The 19,559-nt window shown below is 41.2% G+C and overlaps 7 protein-coding genes across 11 annotated transcripts; 3 read left to right on the forward strand and 4 right to left on the reverse strand.

Moving 5' to 3' along the window:
- Nucleotides 1-459: 459 nt before the first annotated feature.
- Nucleotides 460-2,006, forward strand: LOC108623671 (ADP/ATP translocase 3). Its single transcript, XM_018022345.1, has 5 exons — nt 460-861; nt 1,145-1,404; nt 1,475-1,697; nt 1,766-1,909; nt 1,986-2,006. Exons 1-5 carry the CDS (start codon nt 460-462, stop codon nt 2,004-2,006), a joined length of 1,050 nt encoding a protein of 349 aa, XP_017877834.1.
- A 611-nt stretch (nt 2,007-2,617) lies between these two features.
- On the forward strand, nt 2,618-5,869 carry LOC108623675 (L-asparaginase 1). 2 transcript variants are annotated; one of them, XM_018022352.2, is made up of 8 exons: nt 2,618-3,022; nt 3,098-3,209; nt 3,309-3,423; nt 3,526-3,862; nt 3,948-4,262; nt 4,343-4,647; nt 4,754-4,927; nt 5,141-5,869. In XM_018022352.2, the coding sequence occupies exons 1-8, from the start codon at nt 2,848-2,850 to the stop codon at nt 5,486-5,488; spliced, it is 1,881 nt and encodes a 626-aa protein (XP_017877841.1). In that variant the 5' UTR covers nt 2,618-2,847; the 3' UTR covers nt 5,489-5,869. The 2 variants fall into 2 exon arrangements, with proteins under 2 accessions (XP_017877841.1, XP_026668297.1); XM_026812496.1 differs by having other exon boundaries at nt 2,931-3,022; nt 3,323-3,423.
- A 17-nt stretch (nt 5,870-5,886) lies between these two features.
- LOC108623672 (uncharacterized) lies at nt 5,887-6,889 on the reverse strand (the record flags this gene model as incomplete). The annotated part of the gene is made up of 3 exons (XM_018022347.1): nt 5,887-6,049; nt 6,123-6,297; nt 6,697-6,889. Coding segments are annotated over 3 exons (531 nt in total), but the record flags the coding sequence as incomplete, so codon positions are not given.
- Nucleotides 6,890-6,893: 4 nt separating this feature from the next.
- On the reverse strand, nt 6,894-8,069 carry LOC108623673 (uncharacterized; the record flags this gene model as incomplete). The annotated part of the gene is made up of 4 exons (XM_026812507.1): nt 7,892-8,069; nt 7,631-7,821; nt 7,061-7,222; nt 6,894-6,987 (listed from the first exon to the last, which is right to left on the reverse strand). Coding segments are annotated over exons 1-4 (621 nt in total), but the record flags the coding sequence as incomplete, so codon positions are not given.
- On the forward strand, nt 7,546-10,611 carry LOC108623676 (uncharacterized). Its single transcript, XM_026812495.1, has 5 exons — nt 7,546-9,151; nt 9,254-9,336; nt 9,406-9,590; nt 9,914-10,060; nt 10,162-10,611. Exons 1-5 carry the CDS (start codon nt 9,077-9,079, stop codon nt 10,560-10,562), a joined length of 891 nt encoding a protein of 296 aa, XP_026668296.1. The 5' UTR covers nt 7,546-9,076; the 3' UTR covers nt 10,563-10,611.
- A 103-nt stretch (nt 10,612-10,714) lies between these two features.
- Nucleotides 10,715-15,685, reverse strand: LOC108623684 (transmembrane protein 8B). Of its 4 annotated transcripts, none has more exons than XM_018022368.2 (6): nt 15,479-15,685; nt 13,789-14,018; nt 13,353-13,630; nt 12,625-13,266; nt 11,704-12,559; nt 10,715-11,627 (listed from the first exon to the last, which is right to left on the reverse strand). In XM_018022368.2, exons 2-6 carry the CDS (start codon nt 13,962-13,964, stop codon nt 11,465-11,467), a joined length of 2,115 nt encoding a protein of 704 aa, XP_017877857.1. In that variant the 5' UTR covers nt 13,965-14,018; nt 15,479-15,685; the 3' UTR covers nt 10,715-11,464. The 4 variants fall into 4 exon arrangements, with proteins under 4 accessions (XP_017877857.1, XP_017877858.1, XP_017877859.1 ...); XM_018022369.2 differs by lacking the exon at nt 15,479-15,685 and adding an exon at nt 15,303-15,472; XM_018022370.2 differs by lacking the exon at nt 15,479-15,685 and adding an exon at nt 14,930-15,472.
- A 207-nt stretch (nt 15,686-15,892) lies between these two features.
- Nucleotides 15,893-19,363, reverse strand: twisted (Protein O-mannosyl-transferase 2). Its single transcript, XM_018022367.2, has 14 exons — nt 18,988-19,363; nt 18,835-18,918; nt 18,679-18,763; nt 18,507-18,611; nt 18,317-18,425; nt 17,962-18,230; nt 17,788-17,894; nt 17,535-17,727; nt 17,255-17,458; nt 17,041-17,192; nt 16,883-16,971; nt 16,654-16,802; nt 16,182-16,591; nt 15,893-16,106 (listed from the first exon to the last, which is right to left on the reverse strand). The coding sequence occupies exons 1-14, from the start codon at nt 19,080-19,082 to the stop codon at nt 16,001-16,003; spliced, it is 2,157 nt and encodes a 718-aa protein (XP_017877856.1). The 5' UTR covers nt 19,083-19,363; the 3' UTR covers nt 15,893-16,000.
- Between the last annotated feature and the right edge of the window lie 196 nt (nt 19,364-19,559).

The raw sequence follows: 19,559 nt of genomic DNA on the forward strand, positions 1-19,559 counted from the left end.
CCAGGAGCCTTCCGATTCTGGGTATTGTCCAGTCGGAAAATCGGTTTAATAAATATAAATAAATAAATACATCACTAATATAAACGCTACACGAATGTGATAATGAATATTACTACATGAATTAAGAAACAGGTAATGAAATATCGCTGGAATAAAAAACACTTGGCGAGACTGAAGAAGGTTCGTTTGTAGGGAAACAGGAACCAAAAATCACGTCCCTCTTGTTCATCAATTTATTATTTATGAATCCCTTCAGGTCAATTCCTTTCGTCTTATTTCACGTTTTAACGTGAACAAAAGAATTCATATACATCGAGATCTGCGTATCTATCCACATGGATGCTTGTAAAAGGTGGTAAAAGTTCACGCGAATGACGGAACGAGCCGCGTGTCGTACATAGATACACCGTGCCGCGCAGCATGATTTGATAAGTGGCAGGGGGTCGAAAGGATGTATTGATGACGAAGAAAGAATGCGGGACCCAAACCTATACCTCGATCGAAGTGAACTCACGATCAGGACCGCAACCAGATAATGGACTGGATGCCCAGCGGTTGCGGCACGCCGCCGATTTCGGGGCTTCGTTCATCATATCCGGCATCCTGGCGGTAACGTTCAGGACGATGACTGCTCCTTTAGAAAGGGTTAAATTGATTTTACAGACTCAGGCGAGTAGCCATCAAATAGCTCATTCGGATCGAACCGCGTACAGAGGAATTACAAACGCTTTTATCAGGATACCGAAGGAACAAGGATTTTTCTCCCTATGGCGCGGGAATTTGATCAACATTTGTCGATACTTCCCCGCGCAAGCGATCAATTTTTCCTTCTTCGATTTATACTATGAAATCTTTGAGCAAGTACGCCAAACGATAGTTAACCCATTTCCATCATAAATTGCCGTCTCCGTGTCTGTTGCGACAGCAGTTATCTTCTCTAATTTATAAATTGATTTATTAACTAATAAAATAAAGCAAATAATAATAGACGCGACCATTTCTGGTCGAATAGACTGCAATAAAGCTATATATACTAATAGACGTTAATTGAACGATGGAAATGGGTTAAACAAGAAGATGCTTCGCCGCTTCTTTTAACAAATTCTGTTCCTTGAAATCACGCCGTCAATAGTGTATTACGCAGGTGATTGAGTCGAGGACAGCTCACACCCACGACATTCTACCGTTCCTAGCCGGCGGTGCCGTCGGCTTCACTTCCTGCACGCTTCTCTATCCCCTTAGTTTCTGCAATACCCGAATAACCGTGGACATCGGCGACAGCAAAGAAATTAAGAGGGAATTTCACGGTTTGCATGACTGCATGTATAAAGTGTATAAAAGCGATGGCTACAGAGGGTTTTATCAAGGATTGACGTTCGCCTCTACCGGCCTGACCATCTACAGGTTCGCAGTTTCCAGTTCTCGGAGTCGTCCGAATCGCGTGAAAGACAAATGCTCTCTTCTCATTTTATAGGGGTATTTATTTCGGCGTTTACACGCTTGGTAAACGGACGTATTTGGGCATTTCTGGACAGGATAATCATACTTTGCACGCGCCGTTCATGGTATCTCTATCCCTCGCTATATCGGCGTCAGCGATTGCAACGTACATGTCCTATCCGTTGGACACGTTGTCCAGACAGAAAATGCTTTTTAGCGGGCGTGGTGTCCATAATTATGTACCGGTTAAAAAGCTAGTCAGTAACTTTACTCTCCCGATGTTCATTGACAACTCAATTTCTAATCGCGTATCGCATATAATTAGATTGGTAATATCATGAAGAAAGATGGCTTACGTGGCTTTTACAAAGGTGTCAATGCTAATTTATTGACCACTCTTTGCGGATCCTTACTTCTGGCTACCTATGACATAATCAGGGGACTTTACGACACGATGAAAGAGAGCAAAGTATTCCTAAGATTCCTATCGATGATTATCGTAGTTTCGATTTTATTTTTCGATTTACTACACTTTTATTTCTCAGGCTTCCAAATCCGATGCTTGAAAGTGGGGTGACGCGAAATCGCCAAACACGCAGAAATATGAATTTAGATTTAAGATAATATACTTTATTGTGCATTTATACATAATAATTTTTTATAAGTGAATAAAACGTGACAAAAGTAAATAAAAAACTACAAAATCTATTCCTGTATTTCATACGTTCTTTTATAAATTAATTCGTCATAACAAATTTGTTTAAGAGATATACGTGGAGATTGAACAAGTCGGGTCAAAGTTTACGAAAGAAAAGTGTGACCTAATACAGATAATCTTTATGCAACGTTTCGTAGAAATAGTATAGCCTTATCGCATTAAGGGACCTACCACAAACTTTTAAAAAATTTCATAGAATACTTTTCTTAATTAAAAAAAATTTCCAAGAATGATCTAAATTTTAGGCGGTCGCACTGGGTAGACTCCTTAATTCCGAGCTTAAACAATAATTCTATCATCTCTAACGGTAATAACGTATGACGTAAGACAGTAGTGTACGATGGAGTTTTATCTATTAGATAAGTTAACGCGAAGGAATATCTATCATTCATTCTATGAAACGCTTACGTTTGTGCTTACGGCTGACTTACGCAATTCAGATTCGTAACATATGCATATAATCTTTTTGATTACGAGCTACGCGATTTCTCTGGTTTTCACTGGTTAAACGCGACACCTGCAAAGGGTTTCTAAATCCCCGTGCGAACACGCACTCGGTGTCGTTCGGAAATTAGAAAGAATGCTCCATTCCCAAGCCCCGCTCACTTATTGTGAATAAATTGCGTGATAACGGAACATTTCCTTCAGTAGAGAGCTATCATAAGACCGTTGACGCGCGGAGCGCTAACATGTCACGATCGAGCGCAGAAAATCATATAGAAAGAAGTAAGAAACAGAATCAGGACAGAGGATACATGGAGCACCTGAAGCACACCGGTTTAGTCAGTGAAAGTGTTCCCGATGTTCGCGTGCTTGTTATTTATACCGGTGGCACCATAGGAATGATGAGGAACGAAAAAGGAGGTAAAGAGCTTGTACATAACTTTTTTTTTTAATTCGTATGCAAATCTGTAAAATTTAAACGAAAACCCGTTTTAGTCCTGGTACCGAAGGCTAACGCGTTCGTGAAAAAACTACGCAATTATCCGCATATCCATGACCGCGAATACGCAGACAAACGATTTGGACCGATGGGACCATTGGTACTTCCGTAAGTAAATTAAGGCACTTGTTCAAATAGAAAAAGTAGCATGAGATAAGTAACAGAAGAGCCTCCTTCTTCTTTTTCTTCTGTTTCTCTTTAATGAAGGATCAACCGTACAGATAATAAGCGTGTTATTTGCACCGTGTTGGAGTACACACCGCTCTGCGACTCCAGTGACATGACTATGGATGGTTGGATTCGTATCGCAAACGATATCAAAGTAAACATTTTTGTGTTATATAAATGTAATAAATGAAGCATTCGTTCATATTTATATGTATGCGCGAAGAGGGTCGAGTTTTCATGCCATTTCATATTTCAGCAATCGTACGAATACTTTGATGGATTCGTCGTTTTACACGGAACGGACACGTTGACTTACACGGCTTCCGCTCTGTCCTTCATGCTCGAATCTCTGGGGAAGATCGTGATCTTAACCGGCTCGCAGCTCTCGATTTTCGACTCGAGAAGCGACGGCCTCGATAATTTTTTAACGTCTCTGATGATAGCCGGGAATTACAATATACCGGAAGTGTGCGTGTACTTCGGGACCAAATTGATGAGGGGGAACAGAACAAGCAAACTGTCGACGAACGCGTTTGAGGCGTTCCACTCGCCGAATTATCCGCCTTTGGCTAAAGCTAACATCAAGATCGATGGTTTGTTACGCGAAATTTCAATTGACAACGTCTAATTGATTTTACGATGCACTGATAATTAGAATAATATGTCTTTAACGTCTAGTGGACTATCGGTCGATATTCAGGCCGTGCACGATAGAAAAATTTCACACCTACGCGTCCTTGAACAGAAACGTGGGCATGCTTCGAATATTTCCAAGTATAACCATGGAGCTCGTAAGAGTATTCTTGCAGCCACCGATAGAAGGGGTCGTACTACAGTCATACGGAGCGGGGAACGTTCCGATGAACCGGGAGGATTTGTTTAAAGAATTAGAGGCTGCCACGAAACGAGGCATCGTCATAGTCAATATCACCCAATGTTCGACCGGTTGTGTTTCCGCTTCGTACGAATCTGGCAAATTGTTAGAAGAGGCTGGTACAGAAAACGATCATTTCTAATTGAACAACCATCGATCCATAACAAAAAATTATCAAACGTTTGATTAAAATTGACAGGCGTGATATCTGGCGCTGATATGACGCCGGAGGCTGCGTTGACCAAACTCGCTTATGTATTGTCGAGGCAAGACTGGGACGTAGCAACAAAACGTGAAATGATGCAAACGAATTTGCGCGGGGAATTGACTGGCGGTCGGCCGCAGTCCCTCGACGATCTGGATTTAGTAGAAGCAGTTGCGAGGTCATTGAGGACCTCCTCTGCGGCTGAACTCGAGGAACTGGGATCAATTCTGTTCCCTGCGATGTTAAATGCTGCTGTGAAGAATCACGACATAGCGAAGCTGGAAGCCTTAAAAGTATACGTACGCATTTTTATATCATTATAAATTAACGATGTTCGTTTGTTTCAATTCAATTTATTTCTTCTATCATTTTCGTTTGGTAAATGTTTTTGTTGTATTATTACAGGGTGCGAATATCTCGCAACAGAATGCGGATGGCCGGACGGTGCTGCACGTGGCTTGCTGCGAAGGTGACGTGAACATCGTACGACGTCTCTTACGAAACGGCGCCAGTATTCATATAAAGGATCGATTCAATCGTACGCCTCTCACCGATGCGATAGAATTCGATCATCACGAGGTATGTCCGAAGTTGATTTGAAAATTAGGCGAAAAAGACGAAATAGAAACTGTCTTCATAAAAATTGTAAAATTAAATGTCACTTCTCAAACGTACGTCAGTATGACTGATTAGTGTTGCCCGATATTTGACACCATCAACATGTGACAAAAATCTCTCAATATTTTTCCGACTACCCAATACATATGTGTGTATCAGCATCGATTATTTCAGATAATTCAGATTTTGATGCAATGCGGTGCACACTTGCACGAGAACGCGTACATGATAGGAGAAAGGATGTGCCTCGCTGCGACCACCGGGAACGTGAAACGTTTAAAATCTTATCACTTGGCAAAAGGAGATTTATCACAAAAAGATTTTTCCGGGCGGACGCCGTTGCACTTAGCGGCACTCCATGGCAAACTGGAGGCAATGAAATTCTTATTAGAATGCGGCGTGGACACGGAGTGCTTCGACGCGACTGGTCGATCTCCTTACGACTTCGCCGAAATCTCAGGTTCACCGGAAGCGATGTCCCTTTTGTCGTCGTCCAGTTCGAAAAACAATAAGAGACAATAAAAGAATGAAAATGGAAACTGAATTATGAAAGAGTTCTTAATTGAATAATAAATTTATAATTAGTGTCGTAAGATTTGTCGGACTGATTGAAATGCTGTACCGACGACGCTAATGATTAAATACGCGCTTACACGCGTAAGATATTTCGGACAATGGTTAACAAAAAAGCGAAAGTCTGAAATGGCAGGTCAGTGATTATCAGTGGAAGCCATGCACGCGAAGACGTTTCACACCACGCGAGTTCAGATAATGACGTGAAATCTCCTTGACCGGTGCGAACTGTCAGCTCCCTGTATGTACAAATACACAAATATGTTCTTTGTAACATAAATTATGTATTACATTTTTAGTACAAAAATAAATTCTATCTTGTCTGTACAACTGATAGGAAATATTTATTATCCTTGCGTTATACCAAACTCCTTCAACATATTTTTTAGAAGCTTCGAAGTTATATAACAGTCTTTGTAAACGTGAGCGCAATCGTAGTCTCCCTTACGCCCAGTAGCCACAGCGTCTTGAACGATGGTGCCGTTCGTCGCGTCTTTGAACCACTTGTGACTGTTTCCGATCGATTAAATGTTAATATCGAGCAAATTAACATCTCGGTTATTCGGCTTCTATTTAATTTTACCTTGAGAGTCCATCGATTATTTTATCCATGCTCGTGGGATTCTCCGTGTGCGAGGCCACTGAAACGAGCGAGCAAACGACGCGTTGCACGCACGGAACTACGTAATTGTTGCCAAAAAGGATTTCGTTCATGCTTCCCATTTCCAACCATTGCCCGCTGTCACTGTCCATAGAACCTACGCGACAATGACGAATGCAAAAGGAAAACGCGAGTACAAGACACGTATACAGGGTGTCCCAGAAAAAGTATTGAAGCCGAAGAGAGGTGATTCTGTAAGTGTTTCTGAACAACAGTTTCCTCTGCCAAAATGCAAAGTGAGGCTTGGTTTTTAAATTATTTACGAAAAATACTGAGCGTCACGATCCGAGCCAATCTACCCATGACTGAGCGCGGGTTCTATACGTTCTCTCATTGGTCAGTGTTCTTCATTAATAATTCAAAAACCATGTCTCACTTTGCATTTTGCCAAAGAAATTGTTGTTCAGAAACACCTGCAGAATAATCCTTTTTAGACTCTAACACTTTCTCCGAGACATCCTGTATATTTGTAGATGAATTTGCCAATGAAACGTACGATAATTGTAATGATGATGTGTTTTGGATAATAATGGTGAAGTTATGCCTAATAACGTAGTCAGTAATCCAACGATTCCAAGTCCTTTTGAATTAATATTCAGCAACGGTGATACTGATTCACCATTTTCCCCTATCCTCCGTTCGAGTGGTAGCGTGATAAAAGGAATAGTTACAGTAAAATCGATCTGCGATAAAGTAAACGTGAGCGCAATCGTAGTCTCCCTTACGCCCAGTAGCCACAGCGTCTTGAACGATGGTGCCGTTCGTCGCGTCTTTGAACCACTTGTGACTGTTTCCGATCGATTAAATATTAATATCGAGCAAATTAACATCTCGGTTATTCGGCTTCTATTTAATTTTACCTTGAGAGTCCATCGATTATTTTATCCATGCTCGTGGGATTCTCCGTGTGCGAGGCCACTGAAACGAGCGAGCAAACGACGCGTTGCACGCACGGAACTACGTAATTGTTGCCAAAAAGGATTTCGTTCATGCTTCCCATTTCCAACCATTGCCCGCTGTCACTGTCCATAGAACCTACGCGACAATGACGAATGCAAAAGGAAAACGCGAGTACAAGACACGTATACAGGGTGTCCCAGAAAAAGTATTGAAGCCGAAGAGAGGTGATTCTGTAAGTGTTTCTGAACAACAGTTTCCTCTGCCAAAATGCAAAGTGAGGCTTGGTTTTTAAATTATTTACGAAAAATACTGAGCGTCACGATCCGAGCCAATCTACCCATGACTGAGCGCGGGTTCTATACGTTCTCTCATTGGTCAGTGTTCTTCATTAATAATTCAAAAACCATGTCTCACTTTGCATTTTGCCAAAGAAATTGTTGTTCAGAAACACCTGCAGAATAATCCTTTTTAGACTCTAACACTTTCTCCGAGACATCCTGTATATTTGTAGATGAATTTGCCAATGAAACGTACGATAATTGTAATGATGATGTGTTTTGGATAATAATGGTGAAGTTATGCCTAATAACGTAGTCAGTAATCCAACGATTCCAAGTCCTTTTGAATTAATATTCAGCAACGGTGATACTGATTCACCATTTTCCCCTATCCTCCGTTCGAGTGGTAGCGTGATAAAAGGAATAGTTACAGTAAAATCGATCTGCGATAATTAGAAAAACAAAGAATACGCGAACTGCGTTTATGAACATTTGAAAAATAGTACGTCTTACGCTGAATTGTTTTTCTCCTGAATCGAATGAGATCAATCCTCCGTTTGGATGCTTTCCAAATGTCTTAGCCTGACTCCTGGAACTCTTATCCTTCGCATCTTTCGATTCGGAAGATCGTGATAAAGAACAGAGTAGCAACGATAACGTGACTAAGCTTTTAATCGAACTGTTCATCGTGAATAATTTGTATAATATTTGAAATAATAGAATACAGTGAATCGACTAATTGGAACGAGCACAGACAGCAGTATGACAGATCCTCTATCTGTTGCCAGTTTTTGTAGAGGGCACGGAGCCCACTCTCGACAAGGAAATTCTGTTTCTACAAACGGAATTAACGAACCTAACGAGTCCTGTTGAAATTACTGCCTCTTCTGTCTGTTATGCTGTTCACCGTCACGGCTGAAAATTTGCCAGCATTCCACGTTTCGTAATTGCACTTGCACTCGTTCATTTTCACCTGCAAACGTTTCGCAAACTTCTCTTAAGCGTCGTAAATTCATACTCGACACCACCTACACAGAACGGGTTCGTTCAACTGATCTGCTCGCAAATTGAGAAACACTGGGAACAATTTTTAATCTATATCTGCATTCGTATACGAGTCGTTTGTTGGTGCACGAGCCACCGACTTTCGTGAATTTTCCAGGGCAACCTGCAGAACGAATTCCTTGTCTAAAAATCAAGAGGCACAGTTGCGAGACCGCGCATGCCGTACGCCGTACGCTATGCCAATTTCACCAAGTTTCTACACTGACCGTTTTACGAATAAATCGAATACTATAAATAATATATTTTATTCTTCTACGTACACAAAATGAGACCATTTGATAATATAAAAAATTTATTCTATCGTCGCGATGCGATCTTGTCGACGACTCGATCGTCGACATGAACATTGAGAGATAGCAATAACATGAGATAAAGTAGATAATTTGTCAACACCAAGGATTTAAGATTAAGCGAGCGTTAAGATTGCGAAAGATAAATGATTTCAGGCTGTACCACGACAATGCCGTCGCGAGTGATTCGCGGCGACGACAGTTAAAGCCCCTCTGCTTCTTCAGGGGAGACGACCGAGTCACGCACCGTGATAACGTCCCATGAAAATCTAACAATGAAAGCGAAACCAGCTTCAATTATGTCCATGGTTTGTCATGTCACGGAGTAAGTGCACGGCTATATATGCCAGGAGCCACGTCGGTGTCCTCCAGTTTATTCAAAACACGACCGCGCGTCTCTTTTTCTCAACGTCTCAAGGTATATAATGTTTTCTGTGTACATACAAGCTTTCTTTAATACAAATCATATCAGATAGGATCAATCTATCACAATAAAATATTTCTTTATGATATTTTTCAGATGACGCCATATTTAAAAAATTTCATTTTACTCCTGATCTCTTCGGGAATAGTCCGTGGCAGCCCAAAGTTTGATGACGGAGGGTAAAGTAACAATTACGATCAATTCTTATCTTTTATGATTTTCTAAAGTTAATTAGAAGTATTGAATAGGTTCGTGCCGAGTTCCATGATTTATTTGGAAAAGAGCGGAAAGTCTCAGGACCAGGTTGCTATGCCGTCGCAAGTGGAATTAAGGAGCGAATCATCGACGAAACGGGGTGATACAGTTACAAACGATATAATGGATCGCGGCCAGGAACCTCGATTCGGTTTTACGAATCTGGGTACCACCGCAAGTGTAAGTCATTTCAATCTTGCATTTGATATATCAGATATTTGTTAAGGATGTATTGGCTATACAGTCAATCCCAAACGTTTATGCACTTCAGAAACGCATTTTTTAAAAAGAAATCAGACGTCGGAAGAACATTGCTAGTAATAAACAACAAAAAAAAATTTTCGATTTTTCCGAGATTTTTCCAAGGGGTACCCCTTCAGATTTCGCGAAATTTTCGTTTTTTGCCCATAACTCCCAAACGGATGGAGATACGGGAAAATTGCTTCAGACCTTTTTTGTAGAGGACAATGAGACCTACAATTTCCATGTAAAAATTTTTAGCTAGCGTCTATAGNGTTTCGAGTTATCCTCCAGCAAAAATTGACTTGGGAGGTCTGATCCTGGGCGCTATTCTGGGAATTGGTTCTATCCTCATTATTCCTAAGCTGCTGTACGTCATCTCTGGTAGTTACGGCCATTACGCAAGAAGTAAGTCGACTTAATTCTTCTCGATCAAATAAATTAATTTTTTATTTACTTTATAATTTATTTCTACTAATAATTTATCGTTGCTGTATTGCTGATCACAGGTGAGGACAGCGGTTTCACTCAAATCATGACTAGAATGGACGACGTCCTGGCGAGACATGGAATCGACACGACGTCCTGCATGCAACGCGCTGTGTGCACCTATTCGCAACAAGCCGCGGCGTCTGTCAACGAGAATAAATTAAACGACGACGACGACAACGAGAAGGTTTCATCATTTGATCGAGCGATCAACACGATTACAACGAATCAGATATTCCGGACCGCGATGGAGGGAACTGCGATACAAGAAGCTGTGGAAACAGGGAGAGCCGGCAGAAATTGTTCACGGACTTATCCGCACTGCGGATTCTCCATGGAGACTATGTTATCTTTATTATCAAACGTAATCGCTGCTGTTAATACGGGAACTACGACTCCAACGGGAACTGGCACTTTGTAAAAATTATTAGTATTATTCTTTCCTTCTTTTTACTGGAATTATGGCTAATCGATTTTCACGTTTCATTGAAAATTTAGGAAGTACGTTAACGCCATTAATTAAGTGTGCGATTGTGTCACAACATCTTGTGGGGCGAACAAACTCGTGTAGAATTACGGTGTAATCGTTTATTATCTGTTTGGTACACGAGCACAGCGCGCTCACGTTTTGTACATACAACAATAGTTCTTTACAGCCTGTATAAATATATAATTTGTCTGTTCGTTAATGAGTCGCGTGCGAGGTATCGATTCCCATCGGAAGTAGAACGCATTCTCTAAATTAATAACAAACGACCCTCAAGACGATCATCCCGAGGATCCCACGCGATCAACAACACGAAGATTATAGAATATACTTTACATTCGTATGTATGTACGTAGTAAAATTACATCTTTGCAGAAAAAATATTGGGCATCCTCTATTTAGTGTCCTAAACGTTCCTTGGTCCTTAACGAGAACGAGAGATACAGCAAACTTTCTTTCAATTGTTAAGCGCACCTAATTTAATTAATAAACGAAAGTGAAATACCGTACGAATCGTTTTTTCTCCAAGCAAATTTATCTTAATTTTCAATAACAATTATAGTGAGCAGCCTAATTAATTAATTAATTGATTGATTAATACTGCGAACTTATTTGCTTATTTATAGCTCCTGAATAGTTTCTTATTTTACATAAACGTTACTTTAGAAGAATAGGATCTCTGATAATTACATTGTACATATACCGCGACGTACTTACGCTTTTGTACCCGTTTCTCCCATGGACTTGGCTTTTCGTTTTCTACATCTAGATAACGACACTTTTAAACAACTTTCACTTAATAGCACCGCGGCACGGCACATCGCTTTACATAACGATCATTTCATGTACTGTCGCTTCGGCAGGAGCAGGATGACTCCTATGGCGACGCACACGTGCCACAGACTGTGTACGATGTAATAATTTCTTCTCGTCTGCAGAAACGCGTAGCAGACGAGACCTAGCGAGACTAGAAGGAGACCAGCCGGAAAATAAATGCTCCTGTAAAACGAGATACGATCACGTTTGATTCATCGACGAATTTTTATGATTGTCGATCGGAAAGATGAGAACTTACCTGTAAGGACGCGAAGGATAACGAACGGTGCCTCTCCTCTTGCATCTTATCCCCCAAGAGAGTCCGATCAGTGCAGACCCTGTCATAGCTGGCAGAAGGAACACCCAGAGCGCTGTGCGGTCCATCTCAGCGCTCATAGCGAGGATAACAGCCCCGGTGGTCTGACAGAACGCGGTCAGCTTCGGGCCGAACGACGCCATCGCGACTAGAGTCACCCAGATAGAGAGAAGAGCGTTGAAGAAGTCGCAGAATTGCAACACGCTCAATCTCATGATACAAACGCTGTACACGTCCTCTCCAGCTTCGCACGCGTGGTAGAACGTCGAGAAGAACATCACCGCGGCATAGACGATCGCTTCTGTGAAATACTCTCTACGAACGGCCACGTAAACCGATCCAATAAACGCGAGATTGCTGAACGTCAACAGCAGCATTCGGATGATTATATCACTATTGCCGAGGACGTAAGTGTCGTCGGCGCAGTCGAACCCCCGATACGCCCCCGAGCAGTGACAGGCGGCGAACACGAAACCGCCGCTCATATAATGCATGCACTTTCCTTGAGAATTACAATTACCCTCGATGCAGGGTAGAGACGAGATACGACTTTCTACTCGGGCGTCGCAGGGGGTCATGCAGTCACAGTCTTCGCAGGCTGTCCCGTTTAGGCAGCTCGCGGTGCAATGGCAGTTTTCCTCCACGCAGAACGCTCTTAAGCTCAAGTGCCAGATTCCTGGTTCCGGGAACGGGATGTGGAGACTAGCTGGTCCCGTCGAGTTCACGTAAATGTCTGCAGGCGTTGTCGCGTTCTCCATACGGCAGCACGCTCCACCGGCAGTGATGTTCGAATAGTAACCTGCTCGAAGCATTTCGCTACTGACATTCGATTCTCGGTAAAAGGAGCTAAACTTCAGGACTGACCTAATGAAATACACGCGGCTACGACGACGTTTCTCTTCTCCTTCTCCTTCGTCTTGTCTTCAGTATCGACGAGCTTCAAACTCAACGTCAACGTACCCCCAACGTCGTAGACTCGACCGATCTCGAAGCTGAGGACGGACAGTGTTTCCGCGGTTAAATTGTACGCAGATGGTTTACTGCTGTTACCGCGAAGATGTTCATAATCGAAGAGGAAGAAGTCGGGCAGGGATTTTCTCATCAGGCCCACCGACCTCACCTGGCCGGAATCGGTCGGTGAACTATCCAGCAGCTGCAACGACACGTTCGAGGCCTCTCCGGAGATTAAACGTAATGTAACGTAGTGATATGCGTCTGAGAAGGGTTTGAACGATACTGTGACGTTTGTACTGTTCACTATTGCTCCTATTATATGATCCTCCGCCGTCACGTGTACCGTGATCGTGCATTCCTCGCCACAGGTCGACCTCAGGAAGAGGCTCGAGTCTACGAACTCGTCGGGGATCATTAATTGCATCACTGCAGAATCCGAGCTCTCGTTCATATGCACTTCGTATTCCCATCTTGGGTCCATCGGCATTGTTATCGCAGCGGTTTCCAACAGCAATTCAGCGTCTAGTACGGTTTCGCACGACGCTCCGAGCCCTGGACCCGAGAAATTCATATTTATTTCGCGTACAATGAAGAAATATGATCAACATCATGTCTCCGCGTCATATTTTATTCCGAACCTTGTTGCGTGATCTTGCCGTTCTCAGGATCGCTCCAGGATCGAAACGCGATCGTGTACCAATCTCCCGGTTCGGGTGCATCAATTCTAATCATGTATTCGTCCCCGTTGCTTTCCATGTTTAAAGAATAATATCGCCGCCTGCCTTTCATCAATTTCGCTGCGATTTTCGATCCATCCGGCCGCACGAACGGCAGACTGCCTGATTTCAAGAACACGGAGACGTCTCGAATCGGGCATTTACCTATTCCTCCAATTTTCTCTTCTTTCACAACGAACCTGAAACCAATTACAAATTCAAAAACCATTTATGTGAGATTAAGAAATCTGTTCGTCATCGTTCGCCTTACGATTCCATCTTCATCATTTTTGCGTATTTTCAGATAAACCATTTATTAAAGGATCGCTTATGGTAGTTTTATTTGTTTGAACTTTACTTGAATGCTGCAGCGACTGTGCAGTCCGGGATGTTGAAGTGGATGATGGTGACGTGACGATAGGCGTAATAGTCGTCGAGAACGTTGTCGGGTCGGTGCGCGACCCGTTCGAGTTTGCCGCACAGGCCTCGTTCTATGATCCATACCAAAAGGATGATCGTTACGCTGTCTCGCATATTATAGATCCTGCGATTCGCTGCATAACAGCCAACTTATACTGCCTCGACGATCTGTGCAGCAGATATATTATTTTCAGAAAGCCAGCTTAAACTCCAGTGAATAATACATTTTCAAGATTGAGTAAGATTAGTGACGCGTTAATACCGGATTTAATAAAGGACTTTAACGGACGCATTAAACTTCTGAATTAGCGACGATTTCAAGATTAACGTCGCGTCAACCTTGATCAGGAAATATTCCAATTCGCGTTAATTAATCTAACAAGCTACACCTTTGCGCGGCTCGCATCAGAGTTTAAAAAAGATGATGCGTGACCAAGTAGGTCAGATTCCACTGCTAATTCCCGCGCTTCCTGCGCTATCAAGACGCGATCGTTTCCGCTCGCGTAGCAGCCGCTTGAAACTTAAAGTTCTAATCTTTTTCATAAACAAAATCGTACCGAGGTTTATGAGTTATTAGCGGACCTTATCGCGTAGGAACTCGTAAACCATAATTTTACCGGATTATCAATAATCATAATAATACACACATTAAACGATAATGCAGATATTTTTGCGTGCGTATAAGATATCTGTGTAGGACTGCCGAGCAATAATCGAACTGAATAATGCATGCAGAATTGATTTTCTATAATACTGAAACGACTGTTCTATCTTTAATATGTAATTGACGATTCGTTTCCTTTTGAATTGAATTGAATGTATTCGAGGAACTTCTTAAAGCTCTCTGTCCGCGGACAATTGTGTACAATTGTATTTCAATTAGAAACATTTAGCATTTACACGCGCGCTTGGTGGAGAAACGAATGGTAAACGCGCTTAAGCGCTTGGTTTGAAAGTAGAACGCAAACAATTATCACTTTTATTTTTGTACCTTATATATATATAAATCTCTTTTAGTAACAACGCACGTTAAGATAGAGTGGCCGGTGATGCGAGCAATTTATAACGTGGCAACGCACCTACACGCGTTTACATCCGATTAACGTCATTACACGGACGAACGACATAGAGGAGGGTCGCTTCACCGAGTCAACGCGACGAAGAAAATCCACCGATTTTAAGTATCTGTGCCCTTTTTTGAGCAACAAGTGTCTCTAAACGGCGATCGGTTCATTTTTTTAAATAATCGAAGTTAGCGCGCGAACACCACCCGTGATCTCCCCGTGACCCTCGTCGTCGCCAATTCGGGAATACGCATTGCCCGCAACTGCAACGTTACGTTAGTCCCGCAGCGATCGAGTATTCGCTCGCTAAGCTCTTGCACTCTCACACTATCTCAGCAACGCACTCTCTTAACATATGCATTCTCTTAACAGACGTCGATTGTCAAACCTGAATTTATAATCTTTTAATATCCGTAAGAAAAAACTATATAGGAACAACACTCCCGGAATCGTAGCTTGAAGAGTTCACTAGGCCAGTCCGGTTTATCTTTGAGGCAGGGGGACATCGATAAGATTAGACGTACGGTTTCGTGCACGCATACACGTAGGCGCGAGAACACGTACCGGGAACTCGTAGGAACACGTGGTCGCTTTGACAGCTCTTCCCGATCTCACGTGAGAGCGCGTTCGTGGCCGCTCCGACTCCGACAGACTGAAAATCCCCGGGAGCTGTTTATTGATCGTGCTCCACCGCGCCGCAACGTCGAGAGACTGCTGCGATTCACCGGTTAAGCGTTTGTAATAGCTTGACCAAGCGTAACACGATGACTGATATCGACTAGCGCTGTGGAACTCGCGCTGTCGAGTCACTGCGAGAGACAGAAGCAGAATTCGTCACGATTATCTAGAATATCTTCTTAATCGGACGTTTAATAAAGGGAATTGAAACGATGACGCGACGTCGTCGAATAGTCGCAGTTTCGACACGTGGGTCGATCAGCTGAGCGCTTCTCGACAGGGTCAATGATCTTTTCTGACGGCTAGTTAAATGCCTTTATTTATAAATGTATAAAACTTTATTGATATGTACAAATACTTAGACATTCGTTGAATAAACTATCTCCATGAGTATTTCATGTGTAATCATTAAAACTCCCATGTATCGACCCACCTCAAAGAATGCATTGGACTCTCAGGGTCTGAGGAAAACGGGCCAACCATACCATAAGCCAATGGAGAAAACAGATAGAAGCTGTAAAAAGAAGTTATATATCTAGATAAATCCACTTCGTTGACCACTTTGAATTTTTTATTAAATGCTACTTACCTATACGTGATAGTAGAAATAACGAGACCTACTATCGTATGGTAGACGACATTCCCAATTTTATTTGGCAAGAGAATAAGTAAGCTCTCGGTGATATAATTCAAAGTTATCCCAGTTAACATTGAACTGTACAATAGAGCCGGGAAATAATGATGGAAATACAATACTCTCGTCATCGCCCAGAATGGCGCGTAATGTAACAGCCAACCGAGGAAAAGCCACTTCCCAGCGTTCAGTATTTTATTCCTCTGTTCAAGAACTTTAGGACTTTCTACGCAACCACGCTGCTGTCTTACGCAAGCGTGAATATACAATATAATAAAGAGTATCAGAAAAGCGATATTGCCCCACCATATAATCGGATTGCCAAGTAAATATATCCTGGGATTGCTACCAGAAAAGAATTGACCCTGAAAATGTAACATTCACTAATATATGTTTTCCTAATCTCGGGAAAAATTACGAGGCATACCCTGTAATTGATAGGCCATTGCCAAGGTTGCGACGACACTTCTCCTTCTTTAAGTTTCAAATCCGAATTCCCTTGCAGCATAACTGCGTGCGATTCCAGAAATCTGTTTAAAAATCCAGGCGCGTACACTTGGAAGCTAACGTTTGGTACTATAAAAAAAAAAGGAATCATTACAATTAACAAAATATCACATTATAAATATATAGTACCGTTGTATGCGTTTAAATACATTTTGCATAGTTGTTATCTTCGATGTTCCATACCGCGTTCTTGTCTCTCATGTTTGGATTACAAGAAACTTCTTGTTGATTGTACGCCCTGCGAGGAAAAATTCATTTTATAAATGACTATGGCTCTTGTGAAAATTTATACAATTCCGTAACCAACCATTTTGGCAATGTTTTACCACTGCATGTTAAAACGCAGTGGTGTAAGTAGTGTACGAGTTTCAATTTACTCGTCACCGTTTCGACCACGTCGCCGTCTCTCCCGTTTGCTATTAAAACCTTCCATACATCGTTCGCGTCGCCGGTACCATTCTACAAAATATTATCGCCTCTTACATTTTTATTCTTGGGGCAGAGAAATAAAAAATACTTACTTCCCCGTATCCTGTAACTTGATAATGCTTTTTTGAAACGGGCGCGATCTCTTTGTGCGAATGTAAATTGCGACGCGTAATAACATGTTCCAGGCGTATCAGGTCGCCGTGTTTGACTAATACTGGTTCCGATGGTATCTCGTTCGTATCAAACTTTTTTACCAGCCATAAATTATTGTCGTCTTTATGCGAATAAGTGGTGATCTAGATAAAATGCATGCGTTAACGTTTAGTTAGCAGCAAGTTATTAAATGATGACTGTTTAGAGTAGTCATCGTACTTGCTGCTGCCTTGCTCCAACGCCTTGCGGATAAAGGTGCCAGTGAGAATGAAGATATCCTCCACCGGTTCTATGATTCTTCAACGTGATCGCAGCTCCGTAAGCTAACTCACGGGGCATCGTCGCGTTGTGCAAAGAATTTCCTTCTAGTAGCGATTGAAACTCGGAACTATAAAATCCATCACCGCTGCCACTACACAATATTTTAAATCGTTGATATGCTATTAATTTCAAATATATACATGTGAATTACCTTTTGTTCAGGATAGCGAGATGAATGTAAAAGAATAGCATGTACAACGATATTGGTAACAAGATTAGACAAATACATCGTGCTAACAAGTGTTTTCCAACGTGCGTCTGTAAAATGATTAAACAGTCGTAATTAATTGTTTCATTTATAAGTTTCAGTTTGAGAGTGACTTACAATAGGCTTCGTCAAGTCTCCTAACTCTCTCCATAATTCGAAAGCAGTGTAAAGTCCAATTAATAAAACAACGAACAAGCCAACAAATTTTACACTGATCGTACAAGCAAGTGAAACTCCTGTAAACGACAACCATCCCCACCATTTCAATGTGAAAGGCTCGTTATGAAGAGCTCCCATACGAGCCATGCCCCACATCGCACACATCATAAAACATAATAATATAGGATCTAGTAAAATGTACTGATTTAACGTCAATAATCCCACGTCTGAAATATACGAATGATACCATAACGAACTGAATTGATCTAATAAATTGCCAGAATAGTATCATAAGTGTATTTGTATGATGTACCAAAGAGAATGAAGAAGGCAGAAAATGCTGCAGCCTGAACAGATTTTGTCAAGTCCCATACAATGAGATATGCCAGTGGAACTATAGTTGCACCTAGAAACGTACAAAACTGAAACAAACGATGTATTTGTAGTTTATCGGGTATCTCAGTACTCGACAGTTTTATTTCGATCATTTATATTGTACTTACAACTCTCATACCGACATATTTTACATCGTCGAACTTGTGTCCTGGTTTCTCAAAAGAAAATGTTCCATTGTATCCAGTCAAGTAGCCAGACAATGCAATTAACATCTGAAAATCTTCCTTGGATAGATACAAATATCTAAGTTCTTAAATCTAAATTAAAAAATTTTATTACCTTCCCAAGAGGTGGATGAACATCAAAGAAAAATGTTCTATTTATGTACCAGCTTCCCATCTTTCCAAAATGTGTTTCGTCCCAACTAAAATATTCACTATTATAATATAGTAATCAGTATAATTGATAAAAGTATTTGTTTCGCAAATAGTTTACCAAACATGTTGCGGTTCTGCAACTTTATAAAACCTTGTGCCTGCTGTGAGTATTACGATAATTCCAAACAGCAACCACCAATTCCTGAGGGAATTCATATTTGATGACCATTTAATTAACATAATAATAAATAAGGAATATAACGTCACTTACGAATCATTCGTGTCTTTTTCTTCTTTAATTGTCGCAAATTTACTATGTGAACGTGCATTTTTCGATTTCTGTGTACCTTCTGAATGATCACCCATATTTATATTACTTTCTTATAATTATAGTTCTTCAGTGACATTAAATTAAATGTCAGGGTGTCAAGAAAACTGTATTGTAAACTTCCTATCTTCGAACACCGCCTAAGGTAAATTAAAGTACCGCTACTTTTTCAGACACGTATGCATGTATACAGTAATACAGTGTCTGCCTAGTGCATGTGGCAAGTGGATCTGGAATTCAGATAGCTGTATGTGTTAGTGACTTTAGTATTCACTAATTCAGTATGTATTCGTGGGAAATTCGAAATTATAATACAAGTTATAATTTTGTGATGATGCACATTAATAAAAGCTAAAATTGAATCGTTTTCAATTGCCATTTATTAAGTAAAATTACTTTATATTATATACAATAATTTATTTAACAAAGTATCGATCAAAAAATGGAGAGAGTATATGTTGCATCTTTAAATTTTATTTAATACAATATATTCTTCACATATATATATATTTTTA

The sequence above is a fragment of the Ceratina calcarata genome, unplaced genomic scaffold (assembly GCF_001652005.2).
Source record: "Ceratina calcarata isolate Rehan_Ccalc_2016 unplaced genomic scaffold, ASM165200v1 scaffold289, whole genome shotgun sequence".
Lineage (NCBI taxonomy): Eukaryota > Metazoa > Arthropoda > Insecta > Hymenoptera > Apidae > Ceratina > Ceratina calcarata.

Coding starts and splice junctions, on each gene's coding strand:
- LOC108623684 (XM_018022368.2), bottom strand. CDS start 13,964: ATGCGAGACAGCGTAACGATCATCCTTTTGGTATGGATCATAGAACGA. Junction 13,631..13,788: donor ACAGTCGCTGCAGCATTCAA/GTAAAGTTCAAA, acceptor AATTGGTTTCAG/GTTCGTTGTGAAAGAAGAGA. Junction 12,560..12,624: donor AGCCGCGTGTATTTCATTAG/GTCAGTCCTGAA, acceptor TGCTTCGAGCAG/GTTACTATTCGAACATCACT.
- twisted (XM_018022367.2), bottom strand. CDS start 19,082: ATGGGTGATCATTCAGAAGGTACACAGAAATCGAAAAATGCACGTTCA. Junction 17,459..17,534: donor TTGGAGCAAGGCAGCAGCAA/GTACGATGACTA, acceptor CATTTTATCTAG/ATCACCACTTATTCGCATAA. Junction 16,972..17,040: donor GGTAAAACATTGCCAAAATG/GTTGGTTACGGA, acceptor TTTTCCTCGCAG/GGCGTACAATCAACAAGAAG.
- LOC108623675 (XM_018022352.2), top strand. CDS start 2,848: ATGTCACGATCGAGCGCAGAAAATCATATAGAAAGAAGTAAGAAACAG. Junction 3,210..3,308: donor ATGGGACCATTGGTACTTCC/GTAAGTAAATTA, acceptor TCTTTAATGAAG/GATCAACCGTACAGATAATA. Junction 4,263..4,342: donor CAAATTGTTAGAAGAGGCTG/GTACAGAAAACG, acceptor TAAAATTGACAG/GCGTGATATCTGGCGCTGAT.
- LOC108623671 (XM_018022345.1), top strand. CDS start 460: ATGACGAAGAAAGAATGCGGGACCCAAACCTATACCTCGATCGAAGTG. Junction 1,405..1,474: donor ACCGGCCTGACCATCTACAG/GTTCGCAGTTTC, acceptor CTCATTTTATAG/GGGTATTTATTTCGGCGTTT. Junction 1,698..1,765: donor ATGTACCGGTTAAAAAGCTA/GTCAGTAACTTT, acceptor GCATATAATTAG/ATTGGTAATATCATGAAGAA.